This window comes from Eptesicus fuscus, chromosome 2, assembly GCF_027574615.1.
Source record: "Eptesicus fuscus isolate TK198812 chromosome 2, DD_ASM_mEF_20220401, whole genome shotgun sequence".
NCBI lineage: Eukaryota > Metazoa > Chordata > Mammalia > Chiroptera > Vespertilionidae > Eptesicus > Eptesicus fuscus.
Genome location: NC_072474.1, coordinates 63,837,158 through 63,853,843, shown reverse-complemented (window position 1 = coordinate 63,853,843; position 16,686 = coordinate 63,837,158). Strand labels below are relative to the sequence as shown.

At 40.3% G+C, this 16,686-nt stretch overlaps 1 protein-coding gene, 2 long non-coding RNA genes and 1 other non-coding gene across 16 annotated transcripts in view; 2 read left to right on the top strand and 2 right to left on the bottom strand.

The window, feature by feature from the left end:
• SEC31A (SEC31 homolog A, COPII coat complex component) overlaps positions 1-3,118 on the bottom strand; it is a 79,526-nt gene extending 76,408 nt beyond the window's left edge. For all 10 annotated transcript variants that reach the window (XM_054727783.1, XM_054727784.1, XM_054727785.1 and 7 more), the window contains exon 1: positions 2,956-3,118. In XM_054727783.1, coding sequence (XP_054583758.1) covers positions 2,956-3,071 — 116 coding nt within the window. In that variant the 5' untranslated portion in view covers positions 3,072-3,118. The remainder of the gene's footprint in view (positions 1-2,955) is intronic.
• Positions 3,119-3,191: 73 nt separating this feature from the next.
• Positions 3,192-6,231, top strand: LOC129151806 (uncharacterized). The gene is made up of 3 exons (XR_008558442.1): positions 3,192-3,660; positions 3,881-4,087; positions 5,735-6,231. It is a non-coding gene; the product is annotated as an uncharacterized LOC129151806 (long non-coding RNA).
• LOC129151805 (uncharacterized) lies at positions 4,000-16,517 on the bottom strand. Of its 4 annotated transcripts, none has more exons than XR_008558440.1 (5): positions 16,460-16,517; positions 16,270-16,360; positions 13,496-13,591; positions 9,455-9,529; positions 4,000-4,244 (listed from the first exon to the last, which is right to left on the bottom strand). It is a non-coding gene; the product is annotated as an uncharacterized LOC129151805 (long non-coding RNA). The 4 variants fall into 4 exon arrangements; XR_008558439.1 differs by lacking the exon at positions 4,000-4,244 and adding an exon at positions 7,225-7,312; XR_008558441.1 differs by lacking the exon at positions 4,000-4,244 and adding an exon at positions 7,411-7,594.
• LOC114232284 (U6 spliceosomal RNA) lies at positions 4,352-4,455 on the top strand. Its single transcript, XR_003618321.1, has one exon. It is a non-coding gene; the product is annotated as a U6 spliceosomal RNA (small nuclear RNA).
• Positions 16,518-16,686: the final 169 nt, after the last annotated feature.

The following is a 16,686-nucleotide window of genomic DNA, read 5'->3' as shown; positions in this document are numbered from 1 at the left end:
TTATATTTTGAAGTAAAAAAACAAAACGGCAAAAACACCCACATGTGGCCCGCGGGCCGTAGTTTGAGGACGCCTGCTGTAACTAATATTCTTGAAAATACAAAGAAGGCTCAGATTAAACCATGTGTACTTTCCAAGTGAGACTTGCTTTAAAAGCTTTGTGTAGTTTTTTTTAATATTATATGTGACTAGAGACCTGGTGCATGAAATTCGTGCACGGGTAGGGTCCCTAGGCCTAGCCAGTGATCAGGGCCGATCTGTGGGGCAACGGGTGGGGCGATCAGGGGGCCCCCCGCTGGTATCTGCCTTGGCTGGGCTGGGGCCTGCGGGCTGGGGGTGGCTCTGGCATTGAACGTCTGCCCCCTGATGGTCAGTGCGTGTCACAGCGACCAGTCGTTCTGCCTGTTGTTCTGCTGTTCGGTCCATTTGCATATTAGGCTTTTATTATATAGGACTAGAGGCCCAATGCATGAAATTCGTGCAAGAGTAGGAGCCTTCCTCCCCCCAGCTGCTGGCACTGGCTTCCCTGTGGCACCTGGGACCAGGGCTTCCCTCACAGCCCTGCCTTTTGTCCAGAAGGTCATCTGCTTTTATTATTATAGATAGGATTAGAATTCACACTATGAAGAATTGTTCATTCAAGACTATTTTACATGGAACAAAATCATTCTAAAAATATAAAAAGGAAGTTGTGAGGATAGTGCTTGCTCATAGATGCCATCTATAAGATAATATCATATAGTACAGCAGTTAAAGAGTATAGAGCCTGGAGCCACTATCCTCAGTTTAAATCTCAGCTCCACCAAGTCCAACCTCTGACTTTAGGCCTGTAACTTTGCCTATGTGTGTGTTGGTAAAGTAAGTGTCATACACGTACTGATACCATTGGGTTGTTGAGAGAATTAAATGAGGTATTACAGAGTGCTGAGACTAGTGTGTGAGCTATTACAAAAGTAAACAATTTAAAATACTTAACCCAGTGAATCTTCATTAATACATCTACTGAAGAAAATTTATGTTCTACGCTAGCCAGTTTGGATCAGCAGATAGTTGGCTCTCAGAATAAAAGGTCCCAGATTCAATTCCAGTCAAGGGCACATGCCTCAGTTGCAGGCTCGATACCCTGGTCAGGACACATGCAGGAGGCAACCAATCAATGTGTCTCTCTCGCTTTGATGTTTCTCTCTCGCTGTCTCTCCCCCTACCTTCCACTCTCTCCAAAAAAAATCAATGGAAAAAGAAAGAAGAGGATTTTTTTTAAAAAATCAATGGAAAAGATATCCTCGGGCGAGAATGAATAACAACAATAAAAAGAGAAAATTTATGTTCCAGAATAGAACTCTTATTTTTTCATTCAACTTTCCATAACAACAGTATGCCATTAAGTAGAAACTTTCCTCTTTCTGCTCATTTTCTAAATGATAATTTTGTGAAACAATACTAAAACCCAGCAGTACTAGTCTAAGGAAAAAAAAAAAAAACACCAATCTTACAATGCTACATACCTCAGAAAGTAAAAAGAGGAGGTAACAGAACTGGAAACTTTGACTCCCAAACCAGGAATACAATCCCTAGCCAGCAGTGCCTTTTGTAAAAGTACCCATCTTTTGTAGGCAAAATATATCATTATGGATGGGCACATATGTTTAGTACAGGATTTATTTAGTATTATCAATGTTGTAGACTCATCTCACGCAACCAAAACCAAAGAAGCATCTGTGCACTGATTACTGAACTAAATAGTATCATATTTATCTGGAGTCTAACAAATAAAAACTTTTTGAGCTGGAATTAAGCTAAGAGTGACAACATTTCTTTAAAAAAATGAAAAATTAATTTAATATCATCTAATAGGAGATTTTTTAAGAAAATCCTATGTATGTGTGCATTTTTCTAGGAAGATAATCCAGTGCTTCCATCAGATCCTCAAAAAGGAGTGGAATCCCAAAAGGTTAAGAATCACTGCACTTTACAGTTTACAGATCAGATCTCTTTATAGTCTTATGTTATTAGTTTCAGAAAAGACCCTGCTTATATGAAATTAAACATTATAACTAAATCCAATATAAAGCTCACGTCAACTCTTATAGTCTACAAACCCCAGAGCTGTAATTAAGGGACAATGAGATACAAGGAGCACAGAAGAATCACTAATAAAAGGTGAGTAAACTTTTTTTAGCCAACTCTAGAACAATTGGTATGCACAGAAAACGTTGTAGGGACGAAGCTCTAATTAGCAATTAAATACAGTTACAGTTGCCGACAAAGACAATCACATTTCAGTTTTCTACACTTAGAGAAGGCAGTTTAGGAGAGAAGAAAATTTAACTCAGAGAGAACTACATAAAATTAGTCCCTTGAGCAAACAGAAAAGTTTATAATGCCCACAAACCCAGACAATATTTTGATTTATTTCACACCTGCCCTGTAATTTAGCATCGTATAATTTATTGGCAAAAAACATACAACACTTAATGAGACTTCTTTCGCTGTACACGCTACGACTGGCGACCACTGCCCATAAAAGAACCCAATCCTGGCTAAATGACAGGAGTCTTCAGTTGAAACCTACGAGCCTTCCAATCTGGCCACAGTTAAAATACAAACAAGAAATTCTAACCTAACTCAAGCCAGCCAAAGTAATGCTGAGGTCTGTTTCCTTCCCTCACCCTGTGGACCGCACCTCTTTGTGCGCAGGGTGCGAAGGTCTCCGAACCTCAGCCCCCGGTTACCGGCGGTGGCAGGACGCCCCGTCGCAAGCCTCAGGGGGACTCCTGCTCAGCAGTGAAAACGGCGGATGTGAACCGGCGCGACCCCCAAAGCCGCCGTGACGCCAGGCGTCGTCCCGCCGGGCCGAAACGAGACCAGGGACGCGCCGCCACCGGAGACCGGGCCGCAGGCGGGCGCGGACCAGCGGAGACCGACGCCGGGTCACAGCTTTGGCCAGTGCTTTACCTCAAGGCCCGAGAGCCGGCGAAAAGGCCAGGAGGGAAAAGGACAGACACACCTGGCGGGGACCCTAGACGACCGGTTCCTGCGTTAGCGCGGCGCCCGTCAGACTCTCCCAGCATTCGCCGCCGCCCCTCCTCCCGGCCTAGGGACACCTCCACGTTCCGCTTCAACGTGGCAGCCGCAGCCCCGCCCAACAGGCCAGCGAGTTTCCGGGAGCGATGCCTGGCCCCGCCCACCCCTGCGCGCCACCCGCAGCGGCACTTCCGGGAGCGGTGGCAGCTCGGGCGAGGCGCTTCGAAGCGAGCGGAGTTCTCGCTTCGGCGTCTCGCGCGCGTCCGTGGGGCTAGGGTCCCTTTCTGAGGGGGGCGCGCACGACGTGATGCGATGGCTCCGAATGTGCGAACAAGAAGAGTCCTAATGGATGTAGCTGTCTGGTGGAACAGCGGCCGCGGGCTCGCAGGAATGCCACGTAGCACTAATCCTGAGGTGTCAACAGCCCCGGTGGCACTGCCAACACCAGGCAAACCACGTGAAAATCGGGCTGCAAGGGCCATATTGCAGTCACAGTAATTTGTGACTGGGTTCATAAAATTGCTTACTTGGTTCTACAGTATTGCGTTTTGAGAACTTTAAAACCATACGATCTGATCACATCCAAAGGCTGTTGAGATACTTGATTTGTTTGTTACTCCAAAGATAATATTGTGGGTAAGGTATTCCAGTTAGTATCCTATGGTACGATTCCAAATCTATTAGCATTTGCTCCCAGTGAGAGCCTGGCATCTGATTGTGTTCCCTGGATGTTTCTAGCTTAGGGAAAATTATTTTCCAGTGAGAAAGTAAAGCCAGAGGAAAATCACTTGCTAAAGTACTGGAACCTAGATTCAACCAGGTCTCCCAACTTCTGTCTATTCTCTTCCTATTACAGACCAGTCAAGGTCACTTCCCTAAAGCCCTGCTTAAGTGCCTTCATAGGAAATGTTTCTCTTTCTTGTAAACAAAAAGTAAAATACAGCTCTTGATGTCAGAAATGTGCAGACATGCAGAAAATTTTTATGAGTTTATTTGAGCCAAAACTGATGACATATGCCAGGGAGCAAGATCTCAAATGCTCCAGAGAATAACAGTTTTACAGGTGGGTTTTTTTTAATGCATTTGAAATTAAGGATCCTATATAATAAAGAGCTAATATGCTAATTAGACCGAACAACAGAACAACCATCTGGACGACCTTCCAGATGAAGCTGGGGCTGGGAGGGCCTACCCTTGCAAGAATTTCGTGCATCAGGCCTCTAGTATGAAAATAAAAGGCAAGGTAGGGGGTAGACAACAGGAGTTAATGAGCTTACATACTTTCTTGGGCAGTGGTTTAAGGCTTATTTTAAAGGTGTGTTAACTTGTGCTCACTTCCACAGCACATATACAAAAAAATTGGAACGATACAGAGATTAGCATGGCTCCTGCCCAAGGATGACACAAACTCGTTAAGCATTTCATATTTTAAAAATAAAAATAAGGTGTGTTAATGTAGATCAGTGGTTCAACTGGGGCAAAAGCCCCACAGGGGGCAATTTGATCTTTAAGGAGGGCAATTTGAGAATGTTATTAACAGTGAATTTTTTGCATTTCTTATGGTTCTAGGGGCTTCATATACAGTATATATATGTGATATATTTATGCATTTCAGTTCTATTATGTTTTGAAACTTTATTTGCTATTTTTTCATATCACTTCATATTATTTTTTCAACAATTTATTTTTTTCCTTAGTACTTCAACTGTCCTTTCATTTTCTTCTCTTTCATGGATGCCATGTTCTTTGGAAGCTTGTTTAGACCAAGTTAATGGCCTTTTAGGCTTCCTCCATGTGAACAGTTGTTTTTGAATAAGAATTTTATGTCACAGGGTTGGGGGGGGGGTGCATCAGGATTTTAGAGATGCTTAGGTGGGGCATGGCCAAAAAACGGTTGGGAACCACTGACTTAGATGCACACAATGGACAGGGCTTAAGATAATGACAAACCTTTATTAAAGAAGATAAATGCCTGGAGCATGACTACTGGCCAAGAACAGCCAAGTTAGGAATTTATGATTAGATTACCCTGTGAAGTTACTTTCCATAGAACCCCCACCTTTTTTTGTCCATATGGCAAACACTCCTATTTAAGTACTAGAGAGTAAGCGCATTTTTGTACTCTCACTATACTTTAATACCCTTTTAGTGTCTTATAGTTGTGGTTCAACTTAAACAAGTTTATTTCTGTGCGACTGAAATAGACCATCCCAAGCAGATTACTTGAGCTATAGTAGCCAATTTCCAGTGCTCTAAAAAGCCTTCCATTTTCATTTCTAGCTGCAAGGACTAGCTAACCTAAGAGGTGCCAATAATAATTCCTGACTTCAAAATGGGACTATCATTTGAGGCAACAGAAAACACTGAACTCACTACACTACCTGGAAATGTGCACTGGTGTGATAAAAGGGTTCATTAGAACAACTTTCCCAAAACTCAGTGATTCAAGCAGTGGTTGTTCTTTGGTATCGCTTAATACAACCCTTGCAGGCATACTTCTGGTGGTGGGGCCCTCAGCGGGCATGTGTAGAGGGAAACAGACCCCGTAGGCCAGGGTGGTGGATGTGTTTGGATGTCCGGGTCCAGGCCCGGCCCGCCTGCCAGCTCACCAATCACCTCCCTGGATCCAGTCCTAGCGCTGCTGCACTTGGTGTAGTTCAGTCTTTCCAGTGGTGAAGGGGCTTAACTAAAAGTTCCTGTGCCACTGCAGATGGATGAGGAAATTGGAGCGTGTGCTGAGTGGCCTCAACCGCTTCTCCCTGCTGCTCAAGCTGAAGGAGCTAGATCCTGAGCACACTGACCTGCTGGCCTCCCTGCGAAGCCAAGACCTGTCTGTGATTCCTAGATGATTTTGAAGCTGACGCAGCCAGCAAGTCAGTAGTGAAGAGCTAAGACCTGAAGGCAGCATTTGACAAGTGATCACCTGGGGAAGGACTGGAGAAGACTGGCTCCTCAAAGTATCTAGAACCAAGATCAATGCCATGGAGGTGGCCCTGACCAGTTTGGCTCAGTGGATAGAACATCGGCCTGCGGACTGAAGGGTCCCGGGTTCGATTCCAGTCAAGGGCATGTACCTGGGTTGCGGGCACATCCCCGTTGGGGGGTGTGCAGGAGACAGCTGATCGATGTTTCTCTCTCATTGATGTTTCTGGCTCTCTATCCCTCTCCCTTTCTCTCTGTAAAAAAAATCAATAAAATGTTTTTAAAAAATGCCATGGAGGTGAAGTATCCCCATAACTGGACAGAACAGCTGAGGTAGTTGCTGAGAGTCGGGGGGAAGGATGCTTAGAACCTGTCAGCTGATCTCATCAAGGATCAGCAGGCCTGGGGCTTTCCAAGACAAAAATGAAGAGTGGTAGCTGCAGTGTGCCTAATGTCATGGTTCCAAAACTTCCTTCTAAAGGAACTCGTTTAATGAGTATACCTATACTCTTTTCTAAATTTGGGTTAACTTCTGAAATTTTATCCTTTGTGCTTTCAATGGCAGAAAAATCTGAGAGTTCCTTCAATGTGTTTTTCATCTGCATCACTTCGTCTGAGACATTCATCCTTTAAGACACCACTTTCCTCACTTACAACCATGTTTGATTTCATTAAGTTCCTGACTGCATATGCAGAACTAGTACTTGAATGGAGGCAGTGCCAACTTCCCATGGTCATCTATATCTTCTATAATTCCATTTACATTCCATCCAAATCCTGCAGTTTTTTTTGCACAGTAGTGTTGCACTACTGTGCAAAGCCAGGACTACCTGTAATTCTTGGAATTTGGGTGCAAATTTCACAGTAGCATCCTTCCCTGAGCTTGCAGTTTCACCAGGTAATTTAAGGTTAATGAATTCATGCAGACTTCTGAAGCGATGAAACCAGCCTTTACTGGCAGTAAAATGTTCTTCTTTTCTCCTTATAATTATAATTTATTTCAATGTAGCACTTTGATATTTTGGCATGAGTGCTAGTGAAACTGAGAGGGATTTGCTGATTACAGTCCTCAATCTAAAGTAGAAGTAAACGCTCCATTTCAACCATAAGTAGCTTTCTGTTCCTAGTAAAACTTAAACTTAAGTTGATGCAACTTTACCTTGTTTTTTTATATTCATCAGCTTTTAAAATATGAACTGTAGCTTCATGTAGGCCTAGATCTCATCTTGTCTGCTATCACCATTTTCAAATCTAACCATAACCAATTTCACTTCCAGGGTTACCACTTTTTGTTTCTTTATTGCTGACATCTTTGTTGACCAATTCCCTCTTTTGATTATCCATTTTTATAAACATAGGTTTATCACTGGAAGACAACAAGGCAACACAATTATTCTTTACTGTCTGTGTGTGAACTAATAGACGTTCAGTGACCAATCCCAACAGACTTTGGAAGAAGTGATGCAACTGGTTACTGATCATGATGCACATCTTTTATTTGCATAATTATTTATGGAATAAGAGCTAGCAGTAAAGTTATGCAATAATTCACAGTTAATGAAACTTCAACCATGTTGTTGGGGGACTGGTGTTATTTAAACTATGAAAAATGCATGTTGGATCAGTGCAAAGTAAGGACTACCTGTATCTAAAAAGAAAAACTTGGATTAGTGCACAGTCGATTTTTATTATTTTTTTAATTGTTAAAAATATATTTTATTGATTTTTTACAGAGAGGAAGAGAGAAGGATAGAGTTAGAAACATCGATGAGAGAGAAACATCGATCAGCTGCATCCTGCACCCTCCCCACTGGGGATGTGCCCACAACCAAGGTACATGCCCCTGACCGGAATCGAACCTGGGACCCCAGAGTCCGCAGGCCGATGCTCTATCCACTGAGCCAAACCGGTCAGGGCAGTGCACAGTCAATTTTTAATCCAATTTAGTTAATTACTAGCCAACCCTAATCTTAGATTAAAGAAAAAGCTTTTTAAAGGAATTCTAGTTTTCAAAGAAATTCTAGTTCCAAGACTCTGAATTACTGACTGGAGCTAGAAGAATGTTTGGAGATAATGTAATACAAAATTCTTCAAATTAGGATTTGCAGAGTCCAGAGATATTCTTTTGACAACTTAGGCCCCTCTCCTCATTTAAAATAATCTTGAGATTTGCAAAGGAACTACTGTTGTCCAGTTTGTAAAACTTTACAATCATCACAAGGCACAAGATCTTATGTGTTTACAACTTATTCCATAGCAACTAGTACCATGTTTATTCCTGTAAAACAGTATCATCATCCCATTAATATTGTTTTAGTTTTGTTTCTGAATGCATTTATTTTATAAATCTTTTCATTAAGGGCCATAAACAAAGTTTACATCCACTTTTAAGACAGAAAATTAACTTAAATCAACACTGAAAACAAAAGGAAAAGAGGCACGCATGTTCTCTCTTCTGGGAGCATGCCCACACCTTTCTTCCATTTCAGGCGTGCATTTCCTAAACTCTAAAGACTTGCATCCAGGGGAGCAATGGGCAACGGCAGCTCATCCCCAGCAAACCCCCTAAATCTGCCTCCAAGGCCCCCTTTTTTTTGACTTCTCAGTGAGTCAAAGTAGCTCTGCCTAGGTTCATTTCTTTCCTATAACATTTCTAGAAAGTCAAAGCAGCCCTGCCTAGGCTCTCCCCTATTGTTTCTTATATCCTAAGCCCTACCTTGTTTCATTGTCCCTAGCTTTAATAAGTGTACTATACTTTCAAAAGCACTTGGACTCGTATTGTGAAATCTTTCCTGCACAAAGTCAAGAGCCCACATAATACAGGCTGGCTTGAAGCAGACCCACTCCAGGTCCAGTTCCTGTCCGGTAACAATCACACTATTCAACCAAAAGGTTGATCATCAGTGCATCTTTTCCTTTGATTTATGATCAAAAGGGGAAAATGTGAACAGCAACAACAAAAGGATTCTAAGGAAAAAGGAAAACACAAAAACATTGACTATCCACAGTAATTTTTTCCCTTTGTATTTCTTAGACAACATGCCTACTTAATTACAGATTAACCTGGGATTAGATTTGAGATTCCCAGCTTCCAACTACCTGCCCATCTATTATTATTGAACAAAGCTTAAGTTTAACAATGATCACCCACTGGCATATCAAGAGTACTTATAAAATATCCAGTAGTTCAGCAAATTTAAACCCCAAAACATATGATCTCTAAGAATTTCAGGGGTTGGAAGGATTGTCATTATTTTTAAGAAAAGATGACTATTAAGGTAAAAATCTGCCCCCCTCTTCCCCCATGGCCTATTCTTAATCTAATCTACTGTTTCAGAAAGTTATATTTTCTTTGAAATCATATTTATGTTATCTTTGAAAGCTGAAATAAGGAGAAAATTTAATTGAGTACAATTTATCTATTTTGTACAGATTACAAATTATGCTCAAATGTCAATTTTTTGCTCAAACGTTTTTTGTTTTATCAAAACTGATTTATAAACCTTACCTTATTATATAAATCTTCAATGATCAGATAAATCTGACAAATGTTTTCTATAAAAAACACCCTTCAATTTTATTCCTGAAAGAAAAAACATTACAGGTAAATCAATGAACAAAAACTATGTATCTATAAGCCTCACAATTTTCTTTTTCTATTATGTCCTCATCCACATACATTAATCACAATAAGTCATAATGTGAACAGCAGTGAAAAAAGTTTAATCATTGGACATATATACTTCCTTTTTATTTTCAACTTATGCTTTAGTCAGGTTTGTATTGCTTAGCCCTTTAAAAAAAACACATAATGCATGCAAATTTCTATACATTTCAATTCTCTCATGCAGATCAGGTAAGACCTGCAATTTTACAAATGGAAAAAACCTATTAGTATTCTTCTTCTCACAATCAGATCTGGTACAGAAAGGGTAATCATATCTTAATACATTTCAAAACTGTTTGTATGTAATGCTTTTGTTATTAGAAAAGATTTCCAAAGACCAAAAGTTTAAAAACTTTAAAAGAGGAGGGTTGTCTCTCCTAACAAAGAACTTTTAAGCAGTTATCACAGGGAAAAGACTGAAATTATTACAAATCTCAGGCACTAAGAGAATTCTTCAGAACATTCTGATTGCTTAGCAAGGTCTGTATTTTACTCATTAAGAGGGGCAGAGCCCTGGCTGGTGCAGCTCAGTTGGTTGTGCATAGTCCAGAGCATCAAAAAGTCACCAGTTCAATTCCTGGTCAGGGCACATACAGGAGGTAGCTGGTCTATGCTTCCCTCTCTCTCTCTAAAAAAAAAAAAAAAAGAAAAAAAATCTATAAAAATTTATTTGAAAAGAGGGGGAAAAAAAAGGGACAGAAGCACTTGGACGGGAGTGGTGGTGGGGGGTGGGCAGCAATAGAAAGGGAAGTAAAGTATACTTAGCATACTGGATAAAAATCAAGCTTTGGGGGAAAAAGGCAAACTGCTCTAATTTGGCTACTGTGTCTGTGGAGTAGCCCATTTTCTGTCTCAACTGTTTCACTGATAAACTCACTTTCACTTTAAAAAACAAATAACCAAACAAAACTTGCTCTAATATTGCCAATGCATAATTGTATCTTTACCCCATCCTATCTACACTAATAAAAGAGTAAGGTGCAAATTGACCATACCTTCATGATGCCCACCAGCCAATCAGGAATGAGTATGCAAACTAACCCAACAAAGATGGCAGGTTACCAGGACCAAACCAGAGAGGGTCGGACCTGCAATACCACCATCCAGAACTGAAATATCATTGCTGTTATGAACACATTAACAACTGCTGGACATAGAAACCGGGACTCAAAAGAACTGTTGGCCCAGAAGGAAACTCACTACAGACTGATTCATTTGCCTCTCAGCATAACCATTATTGCTTGTCTCATTTTCAGTCCCTATAAGTGTATTCCTAGTATCACATGAGCTCACTCATCTAGGGGAAATGATGAACAACATAGACTGAAGAACAAGAACAGCAATGATCAGACTGTCAGACCTCAGAGGGAAAGTAGGGGAGGGTGGGGACAAGGGAGATAGATCAACCAAAGGACTTGTGTGCTTGCATATGAGCCTAACCAGTGATCACGGACAACAGGGGGAGGGGGGCTTGCATGTGGGGGGGATGGGAAGGGAACGGGGGGAGGGGGTTGATGACAAATATGTGATACCTTAATCAATAAAGTAATTTAAAAAAAAATAAAAAAAAAAAAAAGATGGCAGGTTAATTTGCATACACAGGCGCCGAGCAGCCAGGACACTTGCGTTCCGTACCACCCCAGCCACTCCAGGCCCCTGGGCAGCATCGGAAGGCGGAAAGGAGGCTCCGGCCAGAGTGAAGGCGGTGCCAGCAGCCAGGGGAAGGAAGGCCCATTCTTGCACGAATCTTTGTGCATCGGGCCTCTAGTATTAAATATTTGTGTAAATACCTATAAGTAATTGGACTATATTCCTTGAAAAGCTCTGAAACAGAAATTTCAAACTTTCCAAGTCAGCCTACACCCTAAGCAAAATATTAAGGGTAGGGATATTCAATTTCTACCTACAGTCTAGTTCCAAACACTTCTCTAACCACCTCCATCTGGGCCTAATTAGGAGGGGCAATGGGTTAAAAAAAAAAAAGATCAAGGTAGAGCTTTTTCTGACTATAAAATGACCTTTCTTATGAACTTTCTAGAAACTTTCCAAAGGAGTGTAACATCACTTAAGTAGTTTATATACATAGGCATAAAGAAAATGTGCATCTTAAATAAGAGAGCACATGTCTGGCTGGTGTTGCTCAGTGGTTAGGCATCGACCTATACCTGTATTTTTTAAAGCTTTTTCTTTTACTCTTAATTATTGAATTAAGAGATTTCATATTTGACCCTCAAGTCAAATAATTAGACATAAAAGTATGTATCCAAACAGTGCTCTCTCTTAAAATTTTAATCCTTACCCTAGGACAGTGATGGGCAACCTTTTGAGCTTGGTGTGTCAAACTTCGCCAAAAAACCGAGCATAACTCGGGTAGTGTGTCACTTTGAGGAAAAAACATTATTTCGCAAATGTTTCATCCTCAGGAACAGCAAATGTTTCATCCTCGGCATGTGGCCACCTTAGCTGCCGCGTGTCATCAGAAATGGCTATGCGTGTCAGTGCTGACACACGTGTCATAGGTTCGCCATCCCTGCCCTAGGATATTTTTCCATTGGTTTTCAGAGAGAGTGGGAAAGGGAAAGACAGAGAGAAATATCAATGTGAGAGAAACGCATCGAGTGGTTATCTTCTCCATGAGCCCCTACCAAGACCCAGGCCCAGGAGGAGCCTGCAACCGAGGTACGTGTCCTTGACTGGAATTGAACCTGGGACTCTTCCGTCTGCAGGCAGATTTCTATCCACTGAGATAAAACGGCCAGAGCAAAAAAAAAAATATTTTTATTGATTCAGAGAAGAAGGGGGAGGAAGAGAGAGATAGCAACATCAATGTTGAGAGATAATCATTGATTGGCTGCCTCTTGCATGCCCCACACTGGGGATCAAGCCCAGAACTTGGGCATGTGCCCTGACCAGGAATTGAATTGTGACCTCCTGGTTCATAGGTCGGTGCTCAACCACTGAGCCACGCCAGCTGGGCTGACCAATAGAATAGGACAGAAGTGACGTTATATCAGTTTCAAGATTAACTTTTGAAAGATAAGCTTCCACCTTGGCCTTTCTCTCTTGTATCATTCCCTCTGGGGAAAGCCAGCTGTCATGTGTGAGGACAACTCAGGCAGCCTAAGGAGAGATTCATATAATGAAGAATAATTGAAAGCTTCAATCGGCAGCCATGAAACTGAGGCATGCCAAGTGAAAGAGTTTGGAAGCTGATGTCCCCGCTCCCTCCATCATAAGTGTTTGTTATTTTAGACTACTAAATTTTGGGTAATTTGTTACAAAGCAATACATAAGTAATGCAGAGGGTCACAATTCATATCCAAAAAAATCAAATGTACAACTTCTGAGTTAGCTGGAAAAGTCTGACCTTTTAGGGGAAGAATCAGATTCAGAATTGTCTTTATATTTGGTCAGCAATAATTTCAATACCCCAAGGCTTTCTGAAGCAAAAAAAAAAAAAAAAAAAAAAAAAAACACCCCAGAGAACTAAAAGGATGAAAAATCCAGGAAGAATATAAATCAGTTACTAGAAATATACTTTATTATGTCAGGACAACAAAATAAAGGTTGTAGTAGAACTAATTAAGAATCTAATAAAAGGGTAGGTGTTTCACGAGGAAAGATACCAGTCCTAGAAAGCAAAAAATCTATTTGCTCTCAAAGGGTTATTGTGAGAAATACTGCTCAAAAACAATCATTGTACATCTGTGTGAATAAAACGCTTAGCACAATACCTGTTCAATCAGAATTAGCTGTTTTTTCCCAAGTGACCAATTAATGAGATTCTATACCATAAAACAGAAAATTAGATTTCACCAAAGTCTTTATAAATCCATTTTTAACTTGAACAATCCTCCCTTTCTAACTCACAGGAATACTTACTATATAAGACACAAAGGCACACTACTTCCCCTGCATATTTCAAGTCATCTTCCAAGACCCAGGAACCTTTTTCCAACATCTCCACGTATGGACTTCCTGAAAAGAGATGTTTTCTTTTAAATTACTTTGTGTAACAGCGAATGCCTTTTTCAAATAACATCTTTAATACAGCTTACATATCCTCATTAATATTTTCAATAATCACAGCGGTTCATTATGTGAACAGCAGTGAAAAGGTTTAATCACCGGATATGAAGTTATTGAAGGAAGCAAACATATAATCAAACGATCAAAATGAGAACCTAATGTTACCAGTAAAACAGTGAAAAATAGCAACAAGCCTGGCTGGCATGGCTCAATGGTTGAGCATCAACCTATGAACCAGGAAGTCACAGTTCAATTCCCCTGATCAATGATTCTTTCTCATCATTGATGTTTCTCTCTCCTCTCCCTTCCTCTGAAATCAATAAAAATATATAGTTTTTAAGTTAAAAAAAATAGCAACAAAAAAGCATGTAAAAGTGATAAACAAATGTGAAGATAAACTGATGCAACTCAACTAAAAAAAAAAATTCCATTTATAAGCGTGTACACACTTCTCTATCCAGAAGTACACTAATAATACCTATGGCTGGAGTTGGTTATTTTCATTTAAGCAGTCTACAACATCTAAGTAAATCTGTTCTGCAATCTAGCAGTTTTCAGTAACTCATTTGTAAGAAGAAGAATGCATCAGAATGTGAGAGCCACATTGTTTCATCTTTCCTAGGAAAACCTAATGTCTGGAATCCAATTAAGCAGAAAAGAAAAAAGTCTTTTTTTTTTCCTTCCCTGAACTCTGATGTTGAAATGGCAGCACCAATACCTCGTGAACTGTGACCTTCTGATTCATGGGTTGACAATCACTGAGCCAACCAGCTGGTGGCAGCATGGGTACTTTCAACTCTATCTTAAGAAAAATGAAATAATTAAAAAAGAAAAGAAAATTGAGTACTTATATCTAGGGGTCCCTCCCCCTAGGTTGTCTTCTGACCCTATTTTAACAGCAGCCCATTCGCCTAGAGCTCCACTTCCATCTGTAAAATCTAGCACCCACCAGCCTTGTTCTTTTAATATACCCTATGACAGTCTCCATTTAGTTACCTGTAACTGTTAATGGGGCGGGAGGGCATAAGAGTATTTCCCCCCAGGTAATCACTGCTTATTTTCAAGATTATCAAATTGCATAGGTTTTGAGTAATCAACCCTATTTTTCCCACAAGCCCTACTCCTTTCAAATGCACTTTTCTGAACATAAGAGTTTTTCAGGAACACATATGACAGATAAGGGTTTTTCAGAAACACATAAATCTATTTGTGTCCCAGGGACTGAAAAGACAAATTCACCTTGGAAATAGTCTCTGTACTCAAGAAGCACCTTCTAGCAGATTCTTTACAAACTTTGAGTCCTTAAAAACAGGGCAACCACCACTATGAGGTACCACTTCACGCTTATGAGAATGTGGAGCAACTTGAACCCTCATCCATTGCTAATGCAAAATAGTGCAGCCCCTTTGGAAAAACAGTTTGGTTTTTCCTCAAGAGGCTCAACGTAAGAGTTAGCATACTTGGCCCTGGCTGGTGAGGCTCAGTTGGTTGAGTGTCACCCCATGCACCAAAAGGTTGCAGGGCACATGCCCAGTTTTTGGGCTCAATACCCCGTAGGGAGCATGCAGGAGGCAACCAATGTTTCTCTTTCTCCCTTCCTCTTTCTAAAATCAATAAAAACATATTTTTAAAAAAAGAGTTAAGTGTATGACCCAGCAATTCCACCCTTAGGTATAGACTCAAGAGAAAAACAGGTCTACACACAAACTTACTTGTATGCTAATCTTCACAGCAGCATTATTCATAATAGCCCCCCCTCCAGTGGAAACAACCTAAATGTCCACCAACTGATGGATGGATAAATAAATGTGGCATATACAACAGAAGATCTTCTGGCAATAAAATAAAATAAAATAAAATAAATAAAAAAATAAAATAAAAAATAAAATAATAAAATAAAATAAATAAAATAATAAAATAAAAAATAAAGTAAAATAAAATAAATAAAATAAAATAAAATAAAATAAAAATGAAGTACCTATATATAATACAACATGGATGAACCTTAAACATTCTAAGTGAAAGAAGCCAGAAGTCACACAGGGACCATATATTAGTTTGATTCCATTTATACGAAGTGCCTAGAATAGGCAAATCTACACAGACAAAAAGAGTAATAGTTCCCAGGGACTGCGGGGAGAGAAAACGTAAGGGCTGTTAAGGAAAATGAATTTGGGGAGGGAGTCGTGATGAAAATGTTCCCAAATGTGGTGATGGTTGCACAACTCATAAATATACCAACACTAAAACCTACTGAACTGTACCTAATTTAACCTACCCCAATTTTTGTGGGTTAATTGTATGGTATATGAATTACATATCTCAATATAACTATTACGTAACATAATAAGGCAACCAACTTTTTCCTTAAAAACAACTGTAAACTGTTACTTATTTCTACTTAGCCTCATTCAGGTTTTAACTGGTGAAAAGTTTCTAACAAAACAACCGAATGTGATTGAACTCCAGGTCCTACCCTTTGCACATCTCACAGCCAAGCAAGCTCATTCCCCAAGGATCACTTTTCCCCCAAATGTGACTTTTAAGAAAGCTATGTAAACAACAGCTGTTGACTTCACTCAAACAGGATAAAAACGTAACTGGAAGTAGATGTGAATAAATAATACCTTGAGCTGAGTCTTTCTGTCTGGAATCTGGACAAAGTATAAATGGGGGGGGGGAAGCAATCTTGCTTGGAAATGTAATCCTTCTTTCGAGCTAGAGAAGGAAATGACAAAGTTACAAACATTTCTACTAAGCGGGAGAGAAAGAAACTACTTCATATGCTAAGGATCTCTTCAAAGACTCAAACCATACCCTAATATTGGTCCCATTTTGTTTCTTCTGTGAAGAATGAAATCCCACACCGTAAACAGACCCCGTCCGCAGATCTTCTCGCTCCTGAAAGCTCCTGGATATGATGTCCCCACACCTTAAACAACACCATTTCATTGCCCCTCCCAGTACTATTGAAAAAAAAAAAAAAAACTTACCTAATAACCTTAATTCCCGCATTGTTCCAAAGGGGCTTGCAGAAAAGCGTC